Here is an 18,935-nt window from a genome sequence, read left to right on the forward strand (position 1 = left end):
CTTCCAGAGCTGCATATTAATTAATTAATTCATTCTTCTGGGGGTACTGCTTCAGAGGGGCATTCAGTGGAATATCTCTATTGGTAAATCACATGATTAGCCACCATTATGTCATTTACCCTGGGTAGCTTGATTTAATTAGATTATATCTGACCTTAATCTTCTATGAAAGCTTACAACAACTCCTTTCTATACTCTTAATCAATCAATGTGTGTTTTGCACTAGCCACTGATGAATGTAACCAAATGACTGAACAAAATGTCCTTTCAGCTGTATTCTTTATTGTAGCACACTGTGTTCCATATAGTATATTTTACTTTTTGCTCCTTTCTTGGCCTTGAAACTGTACTTTATTAATTTTTGTTTGATTCTCGGCTTGGCTTGGGAGTGCCTTCTGTGTGGAGTTTGCATGTCCTCCCCGCGGTTGGGTATCGTTCGAAAGATATGTGTGCATAAATGAGCATGCCTTCGTTGAAGGTTGGGCGTCGAGCTGGCACCTCGGCGTTTCGTAAAAGTCTACTGCCAATCATTAGTGGACCGGAGTTCCGCTGTGGCGACCCCTTACAGGGAAAAAGCCGAAAGACAACAACATTAATTTTTGACTCTGTACTGTACTTTATTAACGTTTGACTCTGTACTGTACTTTATTTAACGCTGCTACTGTGTGTACCTAATGTGTATCGTATTTACTGTATTTGCTGTACTAATCTTTGTGGAGCTTTTCTCCCCGGGCCTCCACTGAAAATGGGATCCATGCCCAGTGAGACTTTCCCGGGAAGCAAATCTAAAACAAGTAAATATGTTTATTAGGCAGAAGTCTAGAATGTTCTTTCCTTCAGTCTTGTTTCCCCAACTGTGGGTACCAGTGCAATCCTTATATCCTGTCATATCTGTCCTGACTCAGTTTGTATCACTTTACAATCAGGTCCCACAACTGTTGCTTGAATGTTCTTTTTTTTTTCATCAGCACCACCGTGCTGTGGGAACATAAGCTGATATCATGAAGGCTGTTCTTTCTTTACACCAGAGTAAATCCATCACTGATTCTGATGACATACTTTATTGTCTTCAGAAGAATAACTCTCACCACAGCTTCTACATAATTTCTAGCCTGTTTTCTCCCTGAGTAGTAGATTCTGGATCCCAGACCAAGTGACTTTCTTGTGAAATACAGAACATCCAGTCTTCTCCCTTACCATCATGTCATTCACTAGCAAAATACATCCTTTCAGTAAACCCATATTCATTGTAGCAATCTTTAGTTTGTTTTGGCAGGCTGATTGGTCTAATGTCCAGTGTTCCTTCAACAGACCTGTTTCAGGTAACCTATGGTTTTATGGTAAGATCACACTGGCCAATAAGAGTACATAGTCCCCTCACACCATTTAGAACCAGCAAATATCCACAACCCTTTTAGTGATATTAGTTGAAGTGACCAAATCCCAGAAATCCAATTTTACACCAATGAGTGTCTTGTGCTAGTGTGGCATACAGCCTTGTTCTTCTGTTTTGGGGATACTGTATACCAGACATCATGGCTAAAGCAGTTGGTTCACATGACAGTACCCCCTACAGGCACCATACAAAGCCTGTGCTGTTCCCTATGACTCTGCTCACAGATAAAGGGAGAACATGCAAACTACATAGATCAGGAAGAATCCCCATACATTTTGTTTGTGGGACAAAGATCTTACCCAGTGTGTCGATCTCACTGGAATTCAGAAATATGCCCAGGGTAATGGGAGATAGCATCATTCTGTTTAACTTCCAGACACAAGCTCATTAACAATTAAAAAAGTGAAAACACCGAGCTTAAAGTACAGCTAATTACTTTTCCTGCTTGTGACCATGTGACCAGAGCAGCCTTATGCTGAGGAGCAGGAAGTTGCAGAAGCTGCTGTGGACTCTAATGAGTACAACTACTGAACATCGAGGGTTTATGCACCTCGTTATGTGTGCATGCACTACAAAGCAAGACTATGAGGGAAAACAGCATGCTACTTTAAAAGGGCCACTCCGTTATTTAAATGTGTTTTTGATCAGAGCAGGGGGTGGGGTAAATGGAAGTAGAGAAAAGTAGTAAAAACTGGGGAAGCAAAATGCGGAAATACATGCAAAGGAAGCAGGGAAGGAAAAAATGTGATGGACAGTGGTAGGAATGTTTTTTTTTTTTTTTTTTTGTGGCTAGGGTGCCTTTTTTTCCAAGACTGAAAGGCAGAAAGGGATGTAAGGGAAGATCATGATATTGTAAAGGGTTTAGTATATCATAGGGAAATGTACAAACTCATAGCAAAAGGCAAGACTAACAAGGGAGGTGCTGACTCACTGAGTGTGTGTGTGGGGGGCAGTGGATTTAGTGACATCAGTCAAACGAAAGACACAAGTGATAGGGCGGACTAGACAATGAACAGGGGAGGGTAATGACACAAACAGGATGGATGCACCAGAATAGGGATAGGGAACATATGGTGTTGATAGGGCGGACTAGACAATGAACAGGGGAGGGTAATGACACAAACAGGATGGATGCACCAGAATAGGGATAGGGAACATATGGTGTTCTATTCCATCCTGCCCATGTCCCCCCAGTGACATGAGACAGCATCCTCTCCACTGTCTTTGTTCCCTACTGGGTCCTGGCTGGGATGTTTCTGGTGGCGACAGGAAGGGACACAACTCTACTAACTACAAGAGGGGGTTTTCCATTTGGTTGATGCTGCATCTATCCACTACTTTCACTAGCTCCCTGTGGATGACATACTGGCCAGTTCTGGCTGAACCATCAGTGGGAATAACTACACTCAGAAACAGTGAAATACCACCAGGGGCAGGGGAAGATGACACATCACTCTCCCCAGGTTCAGTTATTGGGGAGGCAGTCCCAGCTAGTTCAGAGGCTGATTTACAGGCTGGCTCAGCTTCCAAGAAGAAGGTAGAACCAAGCCTATATACTAGTCTGCAGTGGCTGCTGTTGTACATGATAATAAAATAAAGGAAGAGAAATAACATAAAAAAGGAACTGGCTCAAATATACATGGAGTAAGTTTAATAACAACTGCTGGCATACTGATTAGTTTTCAGCTTTCACATAAAATGCTTCCTCAGGTCAAATGTAAATCACAAGAACAAACAGCTTAAATAGCATGCAAATCATGCGATACCTAGAGTAAGAACATACAGCTTAAATAGCATGCAAATCATGCAATACCTAAAGTAATAACAAGCAGCTTAAACAGCATGCAAATCATGCAATACCTAGAGTAAGAACATACAGCTTAAATAGCATGCAAATCATGCAATACCTAAAGTAATAACAAACAGCTTAAACAGCATGCAAATCATGTGATACCTAAAGTAATAACAAGCAGCTTAAACAGCATGCAAATCATGCAATACCTAAAGTAATAACAAACAGCTTAAACAGCATGCAAATCATGTGATACCTAAAGTAATAACAAGCAGCTTAAACAGCATGCAGATCACGGGATACCTAAAGTAATAACAAGCAGCTTAAACAGCATGCAAATCATGTGATACCTAAAGTAATAACAAGCAGCTTAAATAGCATGCAAATCATGTGATACCTAAAGTAATAACAAGCAGCTTAAACAGCATGCAAATCATGTGATACCTAAAGTAATAACAAATAGCTTAAATAGCATGCAAATCATGTGATACCTAAAGTAATAACAAGCAGCTTAAATAGCATGCAGATCATGGGATACCTAAAGTAATAACAAGCAGCTTAAATAGCGTGCAGATCACGGGATACCTAAAGTAATAACAAACAGCTTAAACAGCATGCAAATCATGCAATACCTAAAGTAATAACAAGCAGCTTAAACAGCATGCAAATCATGTGATACCTAAAGTAATAACAAATAGCTTAAATAGCATGCAAATCATGCAATACCTAAAGTAATAACAAGCAGCTTAAACAGCATGCAAATCATGTGATACCTAAAGTAATAACAAATAGCTTAAATAGCATGCAAATCATGTGATACCTAAAGTAATAACAAGCAGCTTAAATAGCATGCAGATCATGTGATACCTAAAGTAATAACAAGCAGCTTAAATAGCGTGCAAATCATGCAGTGCCTAACGTAATAACAAACAGCTTAAATAGCATGCAAATCACGCTATACCTAAAGTAATAACAAACAGCCTAAATAGCATGCAAATCATGCAATACCCAAAGTAATAACAAGCAGCTTAAATAGCATGCAAATCATGTAATATCTAAAGTAATTTGTTTCAAAACATCTTAATATTATTTGCGTTTTTTGCTGTAGTACCTTGAGTGATGGTTTAATACTGACTGCCTCCTTTAAACCAGGATATACATCTGAAGGGAATTCATTTATCCATTTTTACTCCATATTCATTGTTCTACTTGCAATAGCTCCACCTCTAACCCCTATGTGCACTATTTGTACAACTATAAAAGTAAAAAACCACCAAAATGTAATAGAAACCAAAAACAGACATGATGAAGCACACCAGAATCCACAACAATGTATTTATTAAGCGCTTTCATTTTCTAAATAAAGACTTCTTCAGAATGAAATGGTTACAGAACGCTGACCCTATGTATACACATCCTTGCCCCTACTTAACATAATTAATAAATTGCATCACTAGTAATTAGCTAAAAGAAATACAGCTCTCAAAATGCAGGTACCAAATAAATAAATACATGTAATACATAATAATTAATAACACATATACAACTATAAAAATGCATATAAATTACAAAGATTCATTTAAAATACATATAAATACATGGTTACTATAAAAGTTCCTTAAAAAACTCAATGTAGATAATATATTTACTTATTTATTTACATGTAACCTTCGGCTTTAAGCCTAAGGATAGAACTTATGGATAGAATACTATTTAGACGGGTGGTTGCGTGGCATTGGTTCTCAATTGCCACTTTAATTCCCTTGATTCTAAATAGTCATTCAGTGCCCCCCCTCTGTCACCCAATGTTACTTGTTCTAATACTGTACACTTAAAACTATGTCCCTCATTTTTTAAAAAAAGGTCTGCCAAAACATTCTTCAAGTCATGTTTCTTAATGTCATAAAAATGCTGGTAAACTCTACTTCTAAGGGCATTAATGGCCTTCCCTATATAGAAACTCGGACACTTTGTACAGAGGGCAAAATAAACTACTGCCTTACTACTAAAGGAAAATTTCTTTTGGCGTACATGTTTACCATAATTAGGTATACGAATCTCAGTACCTTCTATAATATATTGACATTGGAGACAAAAAACACACTTAAACACGCCACCTACTTGTGAATACATTTTTTGTGATCTTTCAAGCATGTTTTTAAATGTGGTATCCTTCTTATATACAATATTGGGAAGTGTCCCCACTAAATCTAAATAGTCTTTACTAGTGGTAAACAAATTCCAGTTACGTTGAATTATTTGACTAATACCCATAAACTGCTTATTATATTTAAAAATTGCTGATTTATTGAATATATTAGTCTCCGACCTGGACTCAACTTCCTGTAAGACAACTCCTTTTCCAAGTAATGGGAAGAAATGACCCCTCTCCCTCTTGGTAACAACCTCCTGTAAAACTTTGTCCACAAAACCATCGGGGTAACCTCTTCTTATAAGCATCCCTTTAAGAACTTGATTTTGATGTAGAAAATCCTCATTCTCAGAGACCATCCTTGCTAGTCTAACCCCCTGCCCTTTTACCAACAACCTTTTTTGGTGCAATGGAAAAAACTACTAAAATGCAAAAGGGTATTCGAATAAGTGGGTTTTCTAAAAATTGTTGTTTTAAAATAGTTCTCCAGTCTATTTTTGCTAATAGTGATGTCCAAAAAGTTTGTCTCATCATAAGCTATTGTATGAGAAAAATCTAAAAAATCAGTACTATCTTTAATGAAAGCCATAAATGTATTCAATTCCTCCTCACTGCCATTGCATAAAATTATTATGTCATCCAAATAACATCCATAATAATTCCAATGTTTGGCAAAAGGGCTAGTGAAGATAAATTCTATTTCCCAAAATGCTAGGACAATGTTAGCAAAATTAGGGGCACGAATGGCCCCCATAGCGACCCCTTTGCATTGTTTGAATAACTGCTCTTCAAAAACAATTATATTAGTATCTAGTACTAATTCCTTAAGGGTTCTAATGGTAAGAATAGAGTCATGGGTGAAATGTGTATGTTGACAAAGATAGGTATAAAACCACTCAACACCTGTGTCATGAGGGATTACGGGGAATAAATCCCTTACGTCAATTGTAACAAAAATCAACCCATCATTATACATATTCTTGTTGATTTTTCTCAACAAATCCCATGAATCTTTAACAATCCGTTGACAGTCATTGAGTGTAGATTTAAGTTGTATATCTAAAAACTTGGCAATAAAGTAAGTTTGGGATGCTTTTGCATCCACTATTGGTCTAAGGGGGGGTTGGCTAAATCCTTATGGAGTTTTGGTATACCAAATATTGTCGGAATTTTTGGACACTTAACCTCCATAAATTGTTGTTCTATTGTAATTTGTCTGTTTAAAAGAAGTTCATCTAATAATATATCCACCTTCCTATATAAAATATTTTTTTCATTTAAACTAATCTGATAATATGTATCCATGTATAATATACCAAACATTTTGTTAATGTAAGAGTTACTATTCATAATGGCCATCCCACCCCCCCCCCCTTATCTGGTTTCATTACTCTAATTGCCTTATTGGCAAAAATATCCTGAACCAATTTCACTTCACATGAATTCAAGTTGTTTTCATCACAAAATAACACATCCTTTTTCTTAAATAATTTATGAATGTCGTTCTCACACATTTTTTCAAACATTTGAACTACAGGACATAGAGGGGGGTTGAATAAACTAGATTTTTTTACACAATTCTACATCAGTGTTACCCAAAGACATGCCCTTGAAATAGAACTGAAAATTCAGCTTTCTAATGTATAGTTTTAAATTAATCAATACATCATCCAAAACTGCATCTTTACAAGGAACAAAGGACAAACCCTTTTCAAAAACGTCAGCAATCTTTTTAAAAAAAATAAAATCACTGTAATTGTAAACACTAAAGTCACCACATACATTACTTAGAATCTGAAAAGGAGACTCATTCAAAACGCTTCGATTAAATACGTGCACATCACTTAATACTGTTAATATATTTTCTCTCTCCCCCTGTAATTGTGTCTTTAATAACTCGTTCCCCATCTCTGGTTCCTCAGCCGTTCGGACCTCCTCAGAGGGGGGAATTCTAAAGGGTCAGGGTTAAATTCATTATTGTCATCCAACAAAAAAACATTATTGGGTTCATTTTCATTATTGTAGGTAAAATTAATCCCATTAGTATAACTGGTAGACTTGTTCTGACCCAAGGGGGGAGGTGAATATGCTCTGTGTTGGGCATATTCCCTCTCATCCCTTTTAAGCTTACCATCTTTTTTATGTTTCAAATCAACTAAATACTGGTCAATACTTTTGAAAATATTAAAATATTGTGTTTGCTTAGATTCAAACAGTAAATCTGAATGAATGTTATCTAAACATTTTATTTTAACAGATAAATTTGCCATTTTCCTGTCATTATCTCTCATTAAACAATCCAAAAGTTCACATCCGTGCTTGATAAATAACTGCACAGGTTCCACATGCAATACAGAGTCCCTTACCAAGCCTGTCGGGTATTTCCACAACCGAAGGCCCTTAGGGACCTGCTCCCTCTGTTTACATTCCCGTAAATAGCTGTTTTCAAGCTGAAGCTTGCGATAGTCCAAAGTAAGCAGTTCAAATTACTTAATCTGTTCATTTAACGAACCATTAATATCGTTGTTGTTAACAGAAGGTACAGGGCACCACTTACAGTCACCTTCAAGCCACTGACTGAGTGAATTACTCCTGTTGTAAAAAGTTACGCCCCTAGAGGTCCCAGGGTTTGAAGCAGAATGCAAATCCTCGGTGCCCGATTGGTTAGGGCTCCCATGATGTTGCCGTTGTGCTGGTGTAATACCGCTGATGCTCATCTCACCCTCCACATTGTTGTTGCTTGTTCTTCTAGGCTGAGAAGCCTGCAAAGTGTCTTTTTGCTGGGTCAGCCTCTCCATAAGCAGGACCAGATTTCCCACCATGGAATTCAAAGTCTGCAACGAATGTGCTAAAGAACTGAGAGTAGGTGGATCCACAGCGTGTGCTCCCTCCATAACGAAACAGCCAAAAACCACCAAAATGTAATAGAAACCAAAAACAGACAGGATGAAGCACGCCAGAATCCACAACAATGTATTTATTAAGCACTTTTGTTTTCTAAATAAAAACTTCTTCAGAATGAAATGGTTACAAAAAGCTGATCCTATATATACACATCCTTGCCCCTAATTAACATTTTTACAGGAGGTTGTTACCAAGAGGGAGGGGTCATTTCTTCCCATAACTTGGAAAAGGAGTTGTCTTACAGGAAGTTGAGTCCAGGTCGGAGACTAATATATTCAATAAATCAGCAATTTTTAAATATAATAAGCAGTTTATGGTTATTAGTCAAATAATTCAACGTAACTGGAATTTGTTTACCACTAGTAAAGACTATTAAGATTTAGTGGGGACACTTCCCAATATTGTATATAAGAAGGATACCACATTTAAAAACTTGCTTGAAAGATCACAAAAAATGTATTCACAAGTAGGTGGCATGTTTAAGTGTGTTTTTTGTCTCCAATGTCAATATATTATAGAAGGTACTGAGATTCTTATACCTAATTATGGTAAACATGTACACCAAAAGAAATTTTCCTGTAGTAGTAAGGCAGTAGTTTATTTTGCCCTCTGTACTAAGTGTCTGAGTTTCTATATAGAGAAGACCAATAATGCCCTTAGAAGTAGAGTTTACCAGCATTTTTATGACATTAAGAAACATGACTTGAAGAATGTTTTGGCAGTACATGTTTTAAAAAATGAAGGACATAGTTTTAAGTTTACAGTATTAGAACAAGTAACATTGGGTGACAGAGGGGGGGCACTGAATGACTATTTAGAATCAAGGGAATTAAAGTGGCACTTGAGAACCAATGCCACGCAACCACCCGTCTAAATAGTAGTCTATCCATACGTTCTGTCCTTAGGCTTAAAGCCGAAGGTTACATGTAAATAAATAAGTAAATATATTATCTACATTGAGTTTTTTAAGGAACTTTTATAGTAACCATGTATTTATATGTATTTTAAATGAATCTTTGTAATTTATATGCATTTTTATAGTTGTATATGTGTTATTAATTATTATGTATTACATGCATTTATTTATTTGGTACCTGCATTTTGAGAGCTGTATTTCTTTTAGCTAATTACTAGTGATGCATTTTATTAATTATGTTAATTAGGGGCAAGGATGTGTATACAGAGGGTCAGCGTTCTGTAACCATTTCATTCTGAAGAAGTTTTTATTTAGAAATCGAAAGCGCTTAATAAATACATTGTTGTGAACTATAAAAGTAAACTGATGTTCTTTTCCGTTATTCAGCATTTATTGCCATGGTCTGCTCTGTGTTTGGTAACCCTGACTGCTTCCTCTTCCTCCGTTTTTTTTTTTTTTTTTAGCCTCTGTTGCTCAGCTATCTCACCAGTAAGTGTGCACTCTGTATTACAGGAGGAAAGTCCCAGGGATCTGGCACTATTATCAGATTGGCATTCACCGAAGTTGTAGTTTTTGTAGTCTGAACAGCATCAGATACAGTAGCAGGTTCTGTGATGATTCAGCTACGGCATTTAGTGCATTGGCTACACTATTGCCCCTTACAATATCATGCTGCTGGCAATGATTACATATATCCAGTTTCATCCAGGAGAAAACATTATCATTTTTAAAATCTGACATATCTCTTCCAAAGAAAAGTAAAAGTTTATAAAAAGAAAGGATAGTGACAAAGGATGGAAGGAAGGGAGAAACAAGGAGAAATGGCATGAAATGAATGTATGAACTGTATATAAATGAGTGTTAAGATTAAATACTTGACAAAAAAAGCAACAAGTAAATACATAAATAAATAAATGTTAAAAAATAGTAATAAAACTCTGAAGGACAGCACATTAATCTGAAATCGGACGTTTATGTTGGGATGTGCTATCTAACAAGGTGCTCACAGTGGAACATCTTCAGGGTGGAATGCCTTCAATACCTAGTTCTTACAGTTGTATTTCTGGGGTCTATATTAGAAGACCGAATGTTTAGGTGATCGAAAACCTTAACATCGATCTTCTAATATCGAACTGCACAATGTCGAACGTCCCAGGGAAACACAAAAAACATTACTTTACATCTAAATTAAGTGGGGGGCTTCACCCCCACCCCACCCCCACAACTCCCTAACTAAATATACCAACTCCGACATCGCTCAACAGTAGGGAATTAGCAAACTCCGGCGAATGGCCAAGAGAAATCTTTCCCTGCGTTCAATCGGCCATTCGACATTTTTTGCTTTCAGTATTAGAAGATCGATGTTTAGGTGTTCGGTCACCTAAACATTCAGTCTTCTAATATAGACCCGTATTTCTGCTACTCTGCCTAGAACATGGTGGAACACCATTCTATTAGTACGAGTAACTGCCTTTCTGTACCTGTCACTTCCTGCACCACTACTATATGTGTACAAGCACACCACCGACAAGGGTGCACGCACTCTACCTAACTACCTGTTGAGCCAAGCTTGATAAAAACATACACATCAATAACAATACCTACACATGATACATAATAACACATTTCACTGTACATTTTACAAGTATGCAGGCAACTTTTGCAAAACTAATACAGTACAAAAAATATTTTCTCAAGCATTTCAATAAAGAAAGTAATGGGAAAGGTGATTGATCTTCTTCTAGAATAGCAGAGACGATTATCTTGAATAGGTTCCTGAGCTGTGAAGAAAAATGTAAACATTTACTTACATGCCTTCAGTGTATTCATCAGGAAGCAAAACAATAAAACTGCAGTGTCATATATACACCTGAGGTGTCCATACTCTGACCTTTTCTTCCCATCAGCACAGAAGATCTGGATGGTACCTCTGCATGTCACTATAGTGGTGCTTGCACTGTTCGCCAGAGTGAGGCATGCTGATAACATCACTTGACAGCCATGATAAGACAGTGTCAGGCATCCATATTGTATTATGAATACAAATAGGAGTCTCTATAAAGGAAGTCATGGTGCTCCCTGTGCAGGGAATAAAGGATTGTCTCTAAGGGCTGGGTCTGTTGGGTCGGGCATGAAGCTGGGCTGGGCATGCACTGTGGCTGGATGAGATGTTGCCCCTCACCATACCCTCTCCCAGGGGAGCCTGGGAGATGTCGGTGGTGACTCTGGATGTGCACCGGTTCCTTCCTGTTGATCAGCCCAGCTGGCGGGCGGTGGTCCTGACCAGCTTCCCACATCATCCTGCAGCTAGCACCTGAATTAGAAATGGTGCGGACTGGGGGAAGCTGACTGTTTAATTAAAACAAAGCATTGAGAAGGCCCAAGAAAGGTGTTGACGAGATGTGATTTCTGCCCAGTGCTCTGAATGTTAAAGTGAAGAAATTTAATGAAGCTTGAGTAAACAGCGGGAGTAACTATGACTCTCTTAAGCTAGCCAAATGCCTCATCCTCTAATTTTGTGACACACATGAATGGATGAATAAGATTCCCACTGTCCCTACCTACTATCTAGTGAAACCATAGCTAAGGGAATGGGCTTGGGAGAATCAGCGGGGAAAGAAGACCCTTTTGAGTTTGACTCTTGTCTGCAACACCAGAGCACCCTACATAAAACAGTGCCATTGGCAGCCACTTCATTCAATCATTTCTGTTCTCCATTTTGGCATTTGCTACACAGCATAGTGCATCATAGCAATGCAAACTCTGATGGCTGTGAAAGAGATAGTACCAATATTATTAGTGTTTCCAATTCACATAAAGATGTAAGAACTTGCAAAACATGTATGAATTCTTTGTTTAAAATTTAGTTTTGAATACCTTCCTCACCTTTAGTGCCTCCATTGGCCACAAAAGTAATATATGCTATGCAACATCTCCGTCTGTGTCATTAACCTGCTCATGAATGCGTAGAGTAACCTGCAGTGTCATTAACCTGCTCATGAATGCGTAGAGTAACCTGCAGGTGCTCGTTTCTGGTCACAAGAGTGAAAACCTTATAGCACAACTATGGTCATAACAGCAACACGTAGAAAGAGTGATTCAGAAACATTCACAAGTTAGGCTCTCACTTCCATAATCACTGCTCACCCTCAAATCTATCATATATGAGCCTCATTAGTTTCAGAAATCCATATTACACTAAGAAAGAAACTATGGAGCACCATTAAGGAAATCTTCTCCACCTGTGGGAAAGGATCTGGAGAATAAAGAAAACTACACACCTGGCTTAAGACCTCACTTTTCTTTAACTTCTACCTTTGCTGGTCTGCCTTGAGTAGGTCTGGCTTCTACAAATGTCCAAAGATTGTGAATTTTAAATGTAGTGTAAACATTTGTAGCCAACTGCTGCATTTAGAAGTACAATTAATTCAGATATGCTAATGAAGTAGTAAAAGATTAGCTAGGGTCAAAGAGCTTGTACTGACAAAGTTACTCAGCACTTAAAGGAGCAAAAAGTTTTCAACTGCTGTCTACTGCCACTATGCAGTGTACAACAAGGCATTATGTTCATTGTCAGGGGTGTGCTTCGCTGTTGCTGCATGAATTGCATGTTTATCTTTCCAGTGTATGCTGGCAGTATGGGAAAGGCATGATTAAAATAGGTTAAGTCAGCAATTCATTGAACTCTGCATGCTGTACTAGCATTATGTAAGGAACTGGGTGGAGGTGAGGTGGGGGACAGTCACACAGTGGCAGAAGCACAGTTAAAGAATAGTTTTCTTTTTGGACAATTTTGGTGAATATCTGCAATCACTAGTGCTAGAGAAGTCATCTAAGGCTGCGGCATTCCAAAGTTATCTACAACTGTGTATGCACAATGTATACTATGGCATAGTAAGGGAAAAATACAGAAATTCAAGTTCTTCTATTCAGAATGAAATCTTGTTGCAGATCCTCCATATTCATGCCTAATAGATGTTCATAGAAGAAGCATCTAACCAGCTCTGCCATGACGATGCATGGCGGAATGCAGTAAAATATATAAATGCTGTTGGTGACCAAAGCAAGGACTACTGTCTAAAACACCACCAGGCCACCAGCAGATTCGTAGATGCCCAGGACGATGGGTTGGTGGGAGGTGTCCCATTGGCTGAACCACCAGTAACTGACACAGGTGTGTTCCTTGCCTCTCTGCATCCCTTTCCATCAGTGGTATACTTAACCTTGCTGCAGAATTGCATAAAGCTACTAAAATCTCTATTTCAGGTACCCCAGGTGTGTGACAACTGTCTTAATGCAAATGCATAAGGCTGAATGGTGTATCTAAGTGCATATCACTAAATGTATGTTTCTCTGTTTTGTAGGAACATCAGCACAACCATCAGCAAAAGCACCTACACAAGGTAAGGTCTATCTTTTCATGTTCTACTGCTGTTTACAATAAGTATTGTTTCTGCACTGGGAATGAAGTAAATAAGGTGAGTCTTACTTATTGTGGGTATCATAATTTGGAGTCGAGTCTTGCTATTGGGCTCTACTACCATGTGTATCCCACTGTCCCAATGCCTGTTGCTGGAGATGATTCTGACTCTGACAATAATGGTGGTGATGAGTTGGCACACGCAGGGGAATCACTGTGTGTGTGTGTGTGTGTGTGTGTGTGTGTGTGTGTGTGTGTGTGTGTGTGTGTGTGTGTGTGTGTGTGTGTGTGTGTGTGTGTGTGTGTGTGTGTGCACGTATGTGTGTTTGTGTCTGTGCGTGCATTGGATACAAGAAGTGTGTGTGTGTTTGTTGGATACAAGAAATGTAGAATCCAAATCTCATACCTTGTTTGTGACATGGCATCTATCCCTGTGGAACCCACAGAGGACAGATCATCAGTGAAGGGCATGCTGTCACTGACAGATCTGGGTAAGAAGGTATGTCTTCCTCTGTGGCACAACCGTCAGTGTCACCATCACAGTCAAATCATCAGTGAAGGCTGTCACTGACAGATCTATCTAATTCCTCTGTGGCGCAGCCCTCAGTGTCTACAGCAGGATCCACAGAGCATGGGAAAAGCAGGAATTGTTAGCATACCTGTAGCTTTAGATACCATTGGTACCCACCCCACCACCTGAGCCAGCTCTCTCAGTGTCTGCAACACAGCAAATGTGCTGGGTCATCATAGAGGGACAGGCTAGAAACACCTCTGTCTTAGAAGAGATGGTGCAGGTTTTACAGTATGCATGATGGTCTAGGGAAGTGCACATCTTACATGTGTGACATCATACGCATGTTCCCTCACCTACTGTTGCAACTGAGGTCCTCTGATGCTCACAGGGTGAGTGTCATGAATGTATTTTGTACCTGCTGCATGTCTGGCTCAAGAGTTGATGGCCGTCACAGATGTGAAAGCATACCTCTCAAACGTCCCTAATTTTGACTCATATTTTTGCCCTGTCCCTCATAAAAGTTATGATTCTGTGGTAAATCACTGAGAATTATAGTCAATCAAAAATGTCAGGCATTAGAATTTCATATTCTTTATTGTTCAGAAAATGCATATTGATACAAAATTTGATATTCTATTAACTAAGTGAATGAGAGTAATATTTAAAAATTGTCCCAGATTTTGGACCTGTGTTCCCTCATTATATTTTGGCTTTACGCAGAATATTTGAACAAAGAAGTTGAGGGTTGTGCTTCAGAGAGCAGTACTTTTGGTGACTTTCCCCTTAGAGATGGCAACATGTGGATGTAGATCTATATATAAAAAAAAACACTGTCATATGTCTAGTTCTTTGTTCCTTTTTCCTGAATATTTATTAAAAATCATGTGACTAATTAGTATAGTGTGTGTGTGCGTGTGTGTGTGTGTGTGTGTGTGTGTGTGTGTGTGTGTGTGTGTGTGTGTGTGTGTGTGTGTGCACGTATGTTTGTGTATATGTGGGTGTGTGTGTGTGTGTGTGTGTGTGTGTGTGTGTGTGTGTGTGTGCGTGCATGCGCACGCCTGTGTTGTGTGTGTGTGTGTGTGTGTGTGTGTGTGTGTGTGTGTGTGTGTGTGTGTGGTGTGTGCACATGTGTGTGTGTATGTGTGTGTGTGTGTGTGTGTGTGTGTGTGTGTGTGTGTGTGTGTGTGCGTGTGTGTATATGTGTGTGGGTGCATGTGTGTATGTGTGTGTGTGTGTGTGTGTGTGTGTGTGTGTGTGTGTGTGTGTGTGTGTGTGTGTGTGTGTGTGTGTGTGTGTGTGTGTGTGTGTGTGTGTGTGTGTGTGTGTGTGTGTGTGTGTGTGTGTGTGTGTGTGTATATGTGTGTGTGTGTATGTGTGTGTGTGTGTGTGTGTGTGTGTGTGTGTGTGTGTGTGTGTGTGTGTGTGTGTGTGTGTGTGTGTGTGTGTGTGTGTGAATTAAGAATTCACAGGTCAAACTTTTTTTTTTCTTCCTTTTAAGGATGCATCGGGCCTGACGGAAGCCTTAAACAGGTAAATTACTTCTTTTTATTTGACTTTATTCTGTGACTTTTCAGCTAATGGGTATGTTATAGTAATAAAAAGAAAGACGACTAAATCTTAGACTACATGAATGAAATGGAAATATATTTTGTCCAGTATATGTCTCCTTTTCAGCACACATACTTCTGTACATGAACACCTACCCTCCAGCTAGCAGGTATTTTTCAAATTTTTCACCATCATTGCCCAAAGTCTAAGAAATAAAGTAGCCCACTTTCATGCTTGGCTAAACTACAACCTACCCGACATTGTAGTCATCTCGGAAACCTGGCTAAAACCTCATATTTGTGACTCTGAAATCCTCCCTCCTGGATTCCAATCCCTCAAGCACGATCGCTTAAATAGAAAAGGGGGTGGGGTAGCCTTAATCTACTTTAACCTGCTATCCATCACTCCCTACCCCAATCCTATCCCCCATTCAATAATGCAGAACTAGTAATAGGCCTACTAAAGATAAATAACCACAGAAGCATTTGTATCATTGCCCTCTACATCCACCCTACACCACCACTCTTGAAGAAATTCTCCTCTAGACCTCTACCAATATTAAGCTAGAGACCTTCATAATTGGAGATGTAAATATCGATTGGAATAAAATCAACAACTCTAATCCCACCATATCCATCAATCTATTTAACTATACCCAACTAACTCCATTATCAGACCCATCTAAACAAACCCCCCAGGTACCACATTTGACTGGATCCTAGTATCCCGTCCTAATAAAATATTAAACTCTGGCATTATACCTGACCCTAAAGGAGACCACTTGCCAGCTTTCATACAACGAGCTACCCCCACTCCTTTCCTCACCTACACCAATATATTCACACACATAACCTCACAAACTTTAACCCCACTACTTTCTCTGACTCCCTAAAACAAACAAACTGGAACCCCCTAAAAACTCTTCCACTAGACAATGCCATAGAATTTTTCAACTCACCCTTCTTAAACATCCTCAACTTCCTAGCTCCACCAAGAACAAAAAGAGTAAAAACCAAGACCGCCCCATGGCTAGCCAAAGATACAAAAAAAATGCTACAAAGAGAGAAATCCTGGAAAACATACCATCAAAACAAGCAGCCAGTCTTAAACATAAACAACTCTGCAACTTCACTAAAAAACAAATCATCAGAGACAAAAAGTCCTACTATATCAAACTCCAGTCTAACCAATCAAAAAAATCCAAACATTTCTGGAATTCCATTAATTCTCTTCTCAACCCAGGTACAAAAAACAACCCCTGCCCTGACACCAGCAAATCTGATCCTGCAATAGCCTCTCTATTCAACTCCTTCTTCAGCAACTCCATAGCAGAACTGACCAAGACCTTCCCTAACAATAACCCTTCCCCTCAACCTATCCAATCTTCCTCATCCCCTATACCATCCTCTGTCCCCAATCCTCCTCCAATATTTGAACTTAAACCCATTTCAACCTCCCACATAAAAAAATGACTCTCTAAATTAAAACCATGTTCCAGTGCCCCTGACAATATCCCATCTTCCTTCCTAAAAATAGCTGCAGACAGTATCGCTCTCCCCATCAGCATCCTGATCAATAGATCCATGCAGGAATCGTATGTGCCCAAATTATGGCATGCTGCCTTTATTCTACCTCTCCATAAAGGAGGCAAAAACAATAACATCTCTAACTACCGCCCCATAGCTATCCTCTCCCCAATCTCAAAACATCTGGAAAAATGCATCCACCTTCAGCTTATGCCATTCCTAGCCAATCACCAACTAATCACTCCAACCCAACATGGCTTCCGACCTGGCCATAGTACTATCACTGCCATTCTCGCCTTCTTAAACATAGTAAATCTTGGCCGCGACTCTGGAAAAATAGTATCAACAGTTCTACTAGATCGGTCCAAGGCATTCGATACCATCTCCCACACCCATCTCTTGAACCATCTTTCTAACCTTAATCTCTCCCAGAATACCTTATCCTGGTTCTCAAGCTAACTCTCTGACAGGTCTCAAGCTGTGAAATTGGGGAAAGGCACCTCAACCTTCCTTCCTACCCCCACTGGGGTACCCCAGGGATCCATACGCGGTCCAATGCTATTCAACATCTTTATTAATGAACACCAAAATTGTACAATATGCAGATGATTCAACTTTAGTCTGCTGTGCCTTTAACCTCTCAGAGCTTCAAACAGTGACCCAAACTGCTTTCTCCATCACTGAAAACTGGATGCTCCAAAACCACCTCTTGCTGAATGCCAATAAATCCAAAATACTATTATTCTCTCCCTCAAAAGCTTCCCCTCTTGATCAAAACTCGTTCCAAATTATTAGCCAAAAAAACTCTACTATAGAGGTTTTTCTCTTCGCTAAACTACTTGGGGTTACTACTGATGAACACCTAAAATTCGACACTCACATCCAGCAAAACATTAAGAAAACCCATATAAAACTTGGTATGCTATATAGAAACATCCACTTTCTCTCTCCTTCCACCAGACAAACTCTCTCCACTACCTATCTACTCCTCTCACTATTGTATGGTGCTCCTCTACTAACAAACTTATCTGCCTCTCTCTCCTCCAAATTGGAAGTCTGTTATAGTAAGATTTCTAAATTTGTAATCAAAGCCAAATTCTCCTCCCATCATTGTAATGCCCTTCATTTGTTAAATTGGCTTGAACTCTCCAACCATCTAGACTATCTACAAATTACTACAGCCCACAGACTAATCTTTCAACCTACTAAGTGCCCAGCACTAACCAACATCCTTCAACCTTACACCCCTCAGAGAACTCTCAGATCTACTCACCAAAACCTAATCGCTGTCTGCAGACCCAGTCATCCTGCTGGTTAGCTTCCCCTGTCCTTTTCTTTAGCTAAAAAATGGCATTCTCTTCCATCCTCACTAAGGACTTGTGAAAACTTTAAAACTCAGTTACATTCCTACCTTTCCTCTAACAGGAAATGCGACCTAGCCCAATAATCAATCCACCCCTTAAACTCCTGACTAACTCTGAGTACAAGCTAACCTAATATAAATGTACATATTGTAAATAACATAATTGTACATATTATAAATAACCCATCCCACCTTTTTTCTTTTTTTTCTCTCTTTTCCTTCTGTCTTTATTCTCCCTCTCAATTAAGTTACCACTGCCATCCTAAATATTTAGGTACTATGTAGCCAAGGAATGTATTCCTGTTCTCTAGCATGAAATGAAATTGTAATTGTGTCTTCTTTATTATGATTGTATATGTAACTAAATTATGTAATGCTGAGCTTTTCTACCCCGGGCCTCCACT

At 39.0% G+C, this 18,935-nt stretch overlaps 1 protein-coding gene across 42 annotated transcripts in view; it reads left to right on the forward strand.

Annotated features, from left to right (window-relative positions):
* LOC122791684 (mucin-2-like) overlaps nucleotides 1-18,935 on the forward strand; it is a 732,148-nt gene that overhangs the window by 651,859 nt on the left and 61,354 nt on the right. For all 42 annotated transcript variants that reach the window (XM_044059549.1, XM_044059571.1, XM_044059534.1 and 39 more), the window contains 2 exons: nucleotides 13,525-13,563; nucleotides 15,593-15,624. In XM_044059549.1, the coding sequence (XP_043915484.1) occupies nucleotides 13,525-13,563; nucleotides 15,593-15,624 (71 nt within the window). The remainder of the gene's footprint in view (nucleotides 1-13,524; nucleotides 13,564-15,592; nucleotides 15,625-18,935) is intronic.

This window comes from Protopterus annectens, chromosome 17.part0 (genome assembly GCF_019279795.1).
Source record: "Protopterus annectens isolate FY-2018-M chromosome 17.part0, PAN1.0, whole genome shotgun sequence".
NCBI lineage: Eukaryota > Metazoa > Chordata > Ceratodontiformes > Protopteridae > Protopterus > Protopterus annectens.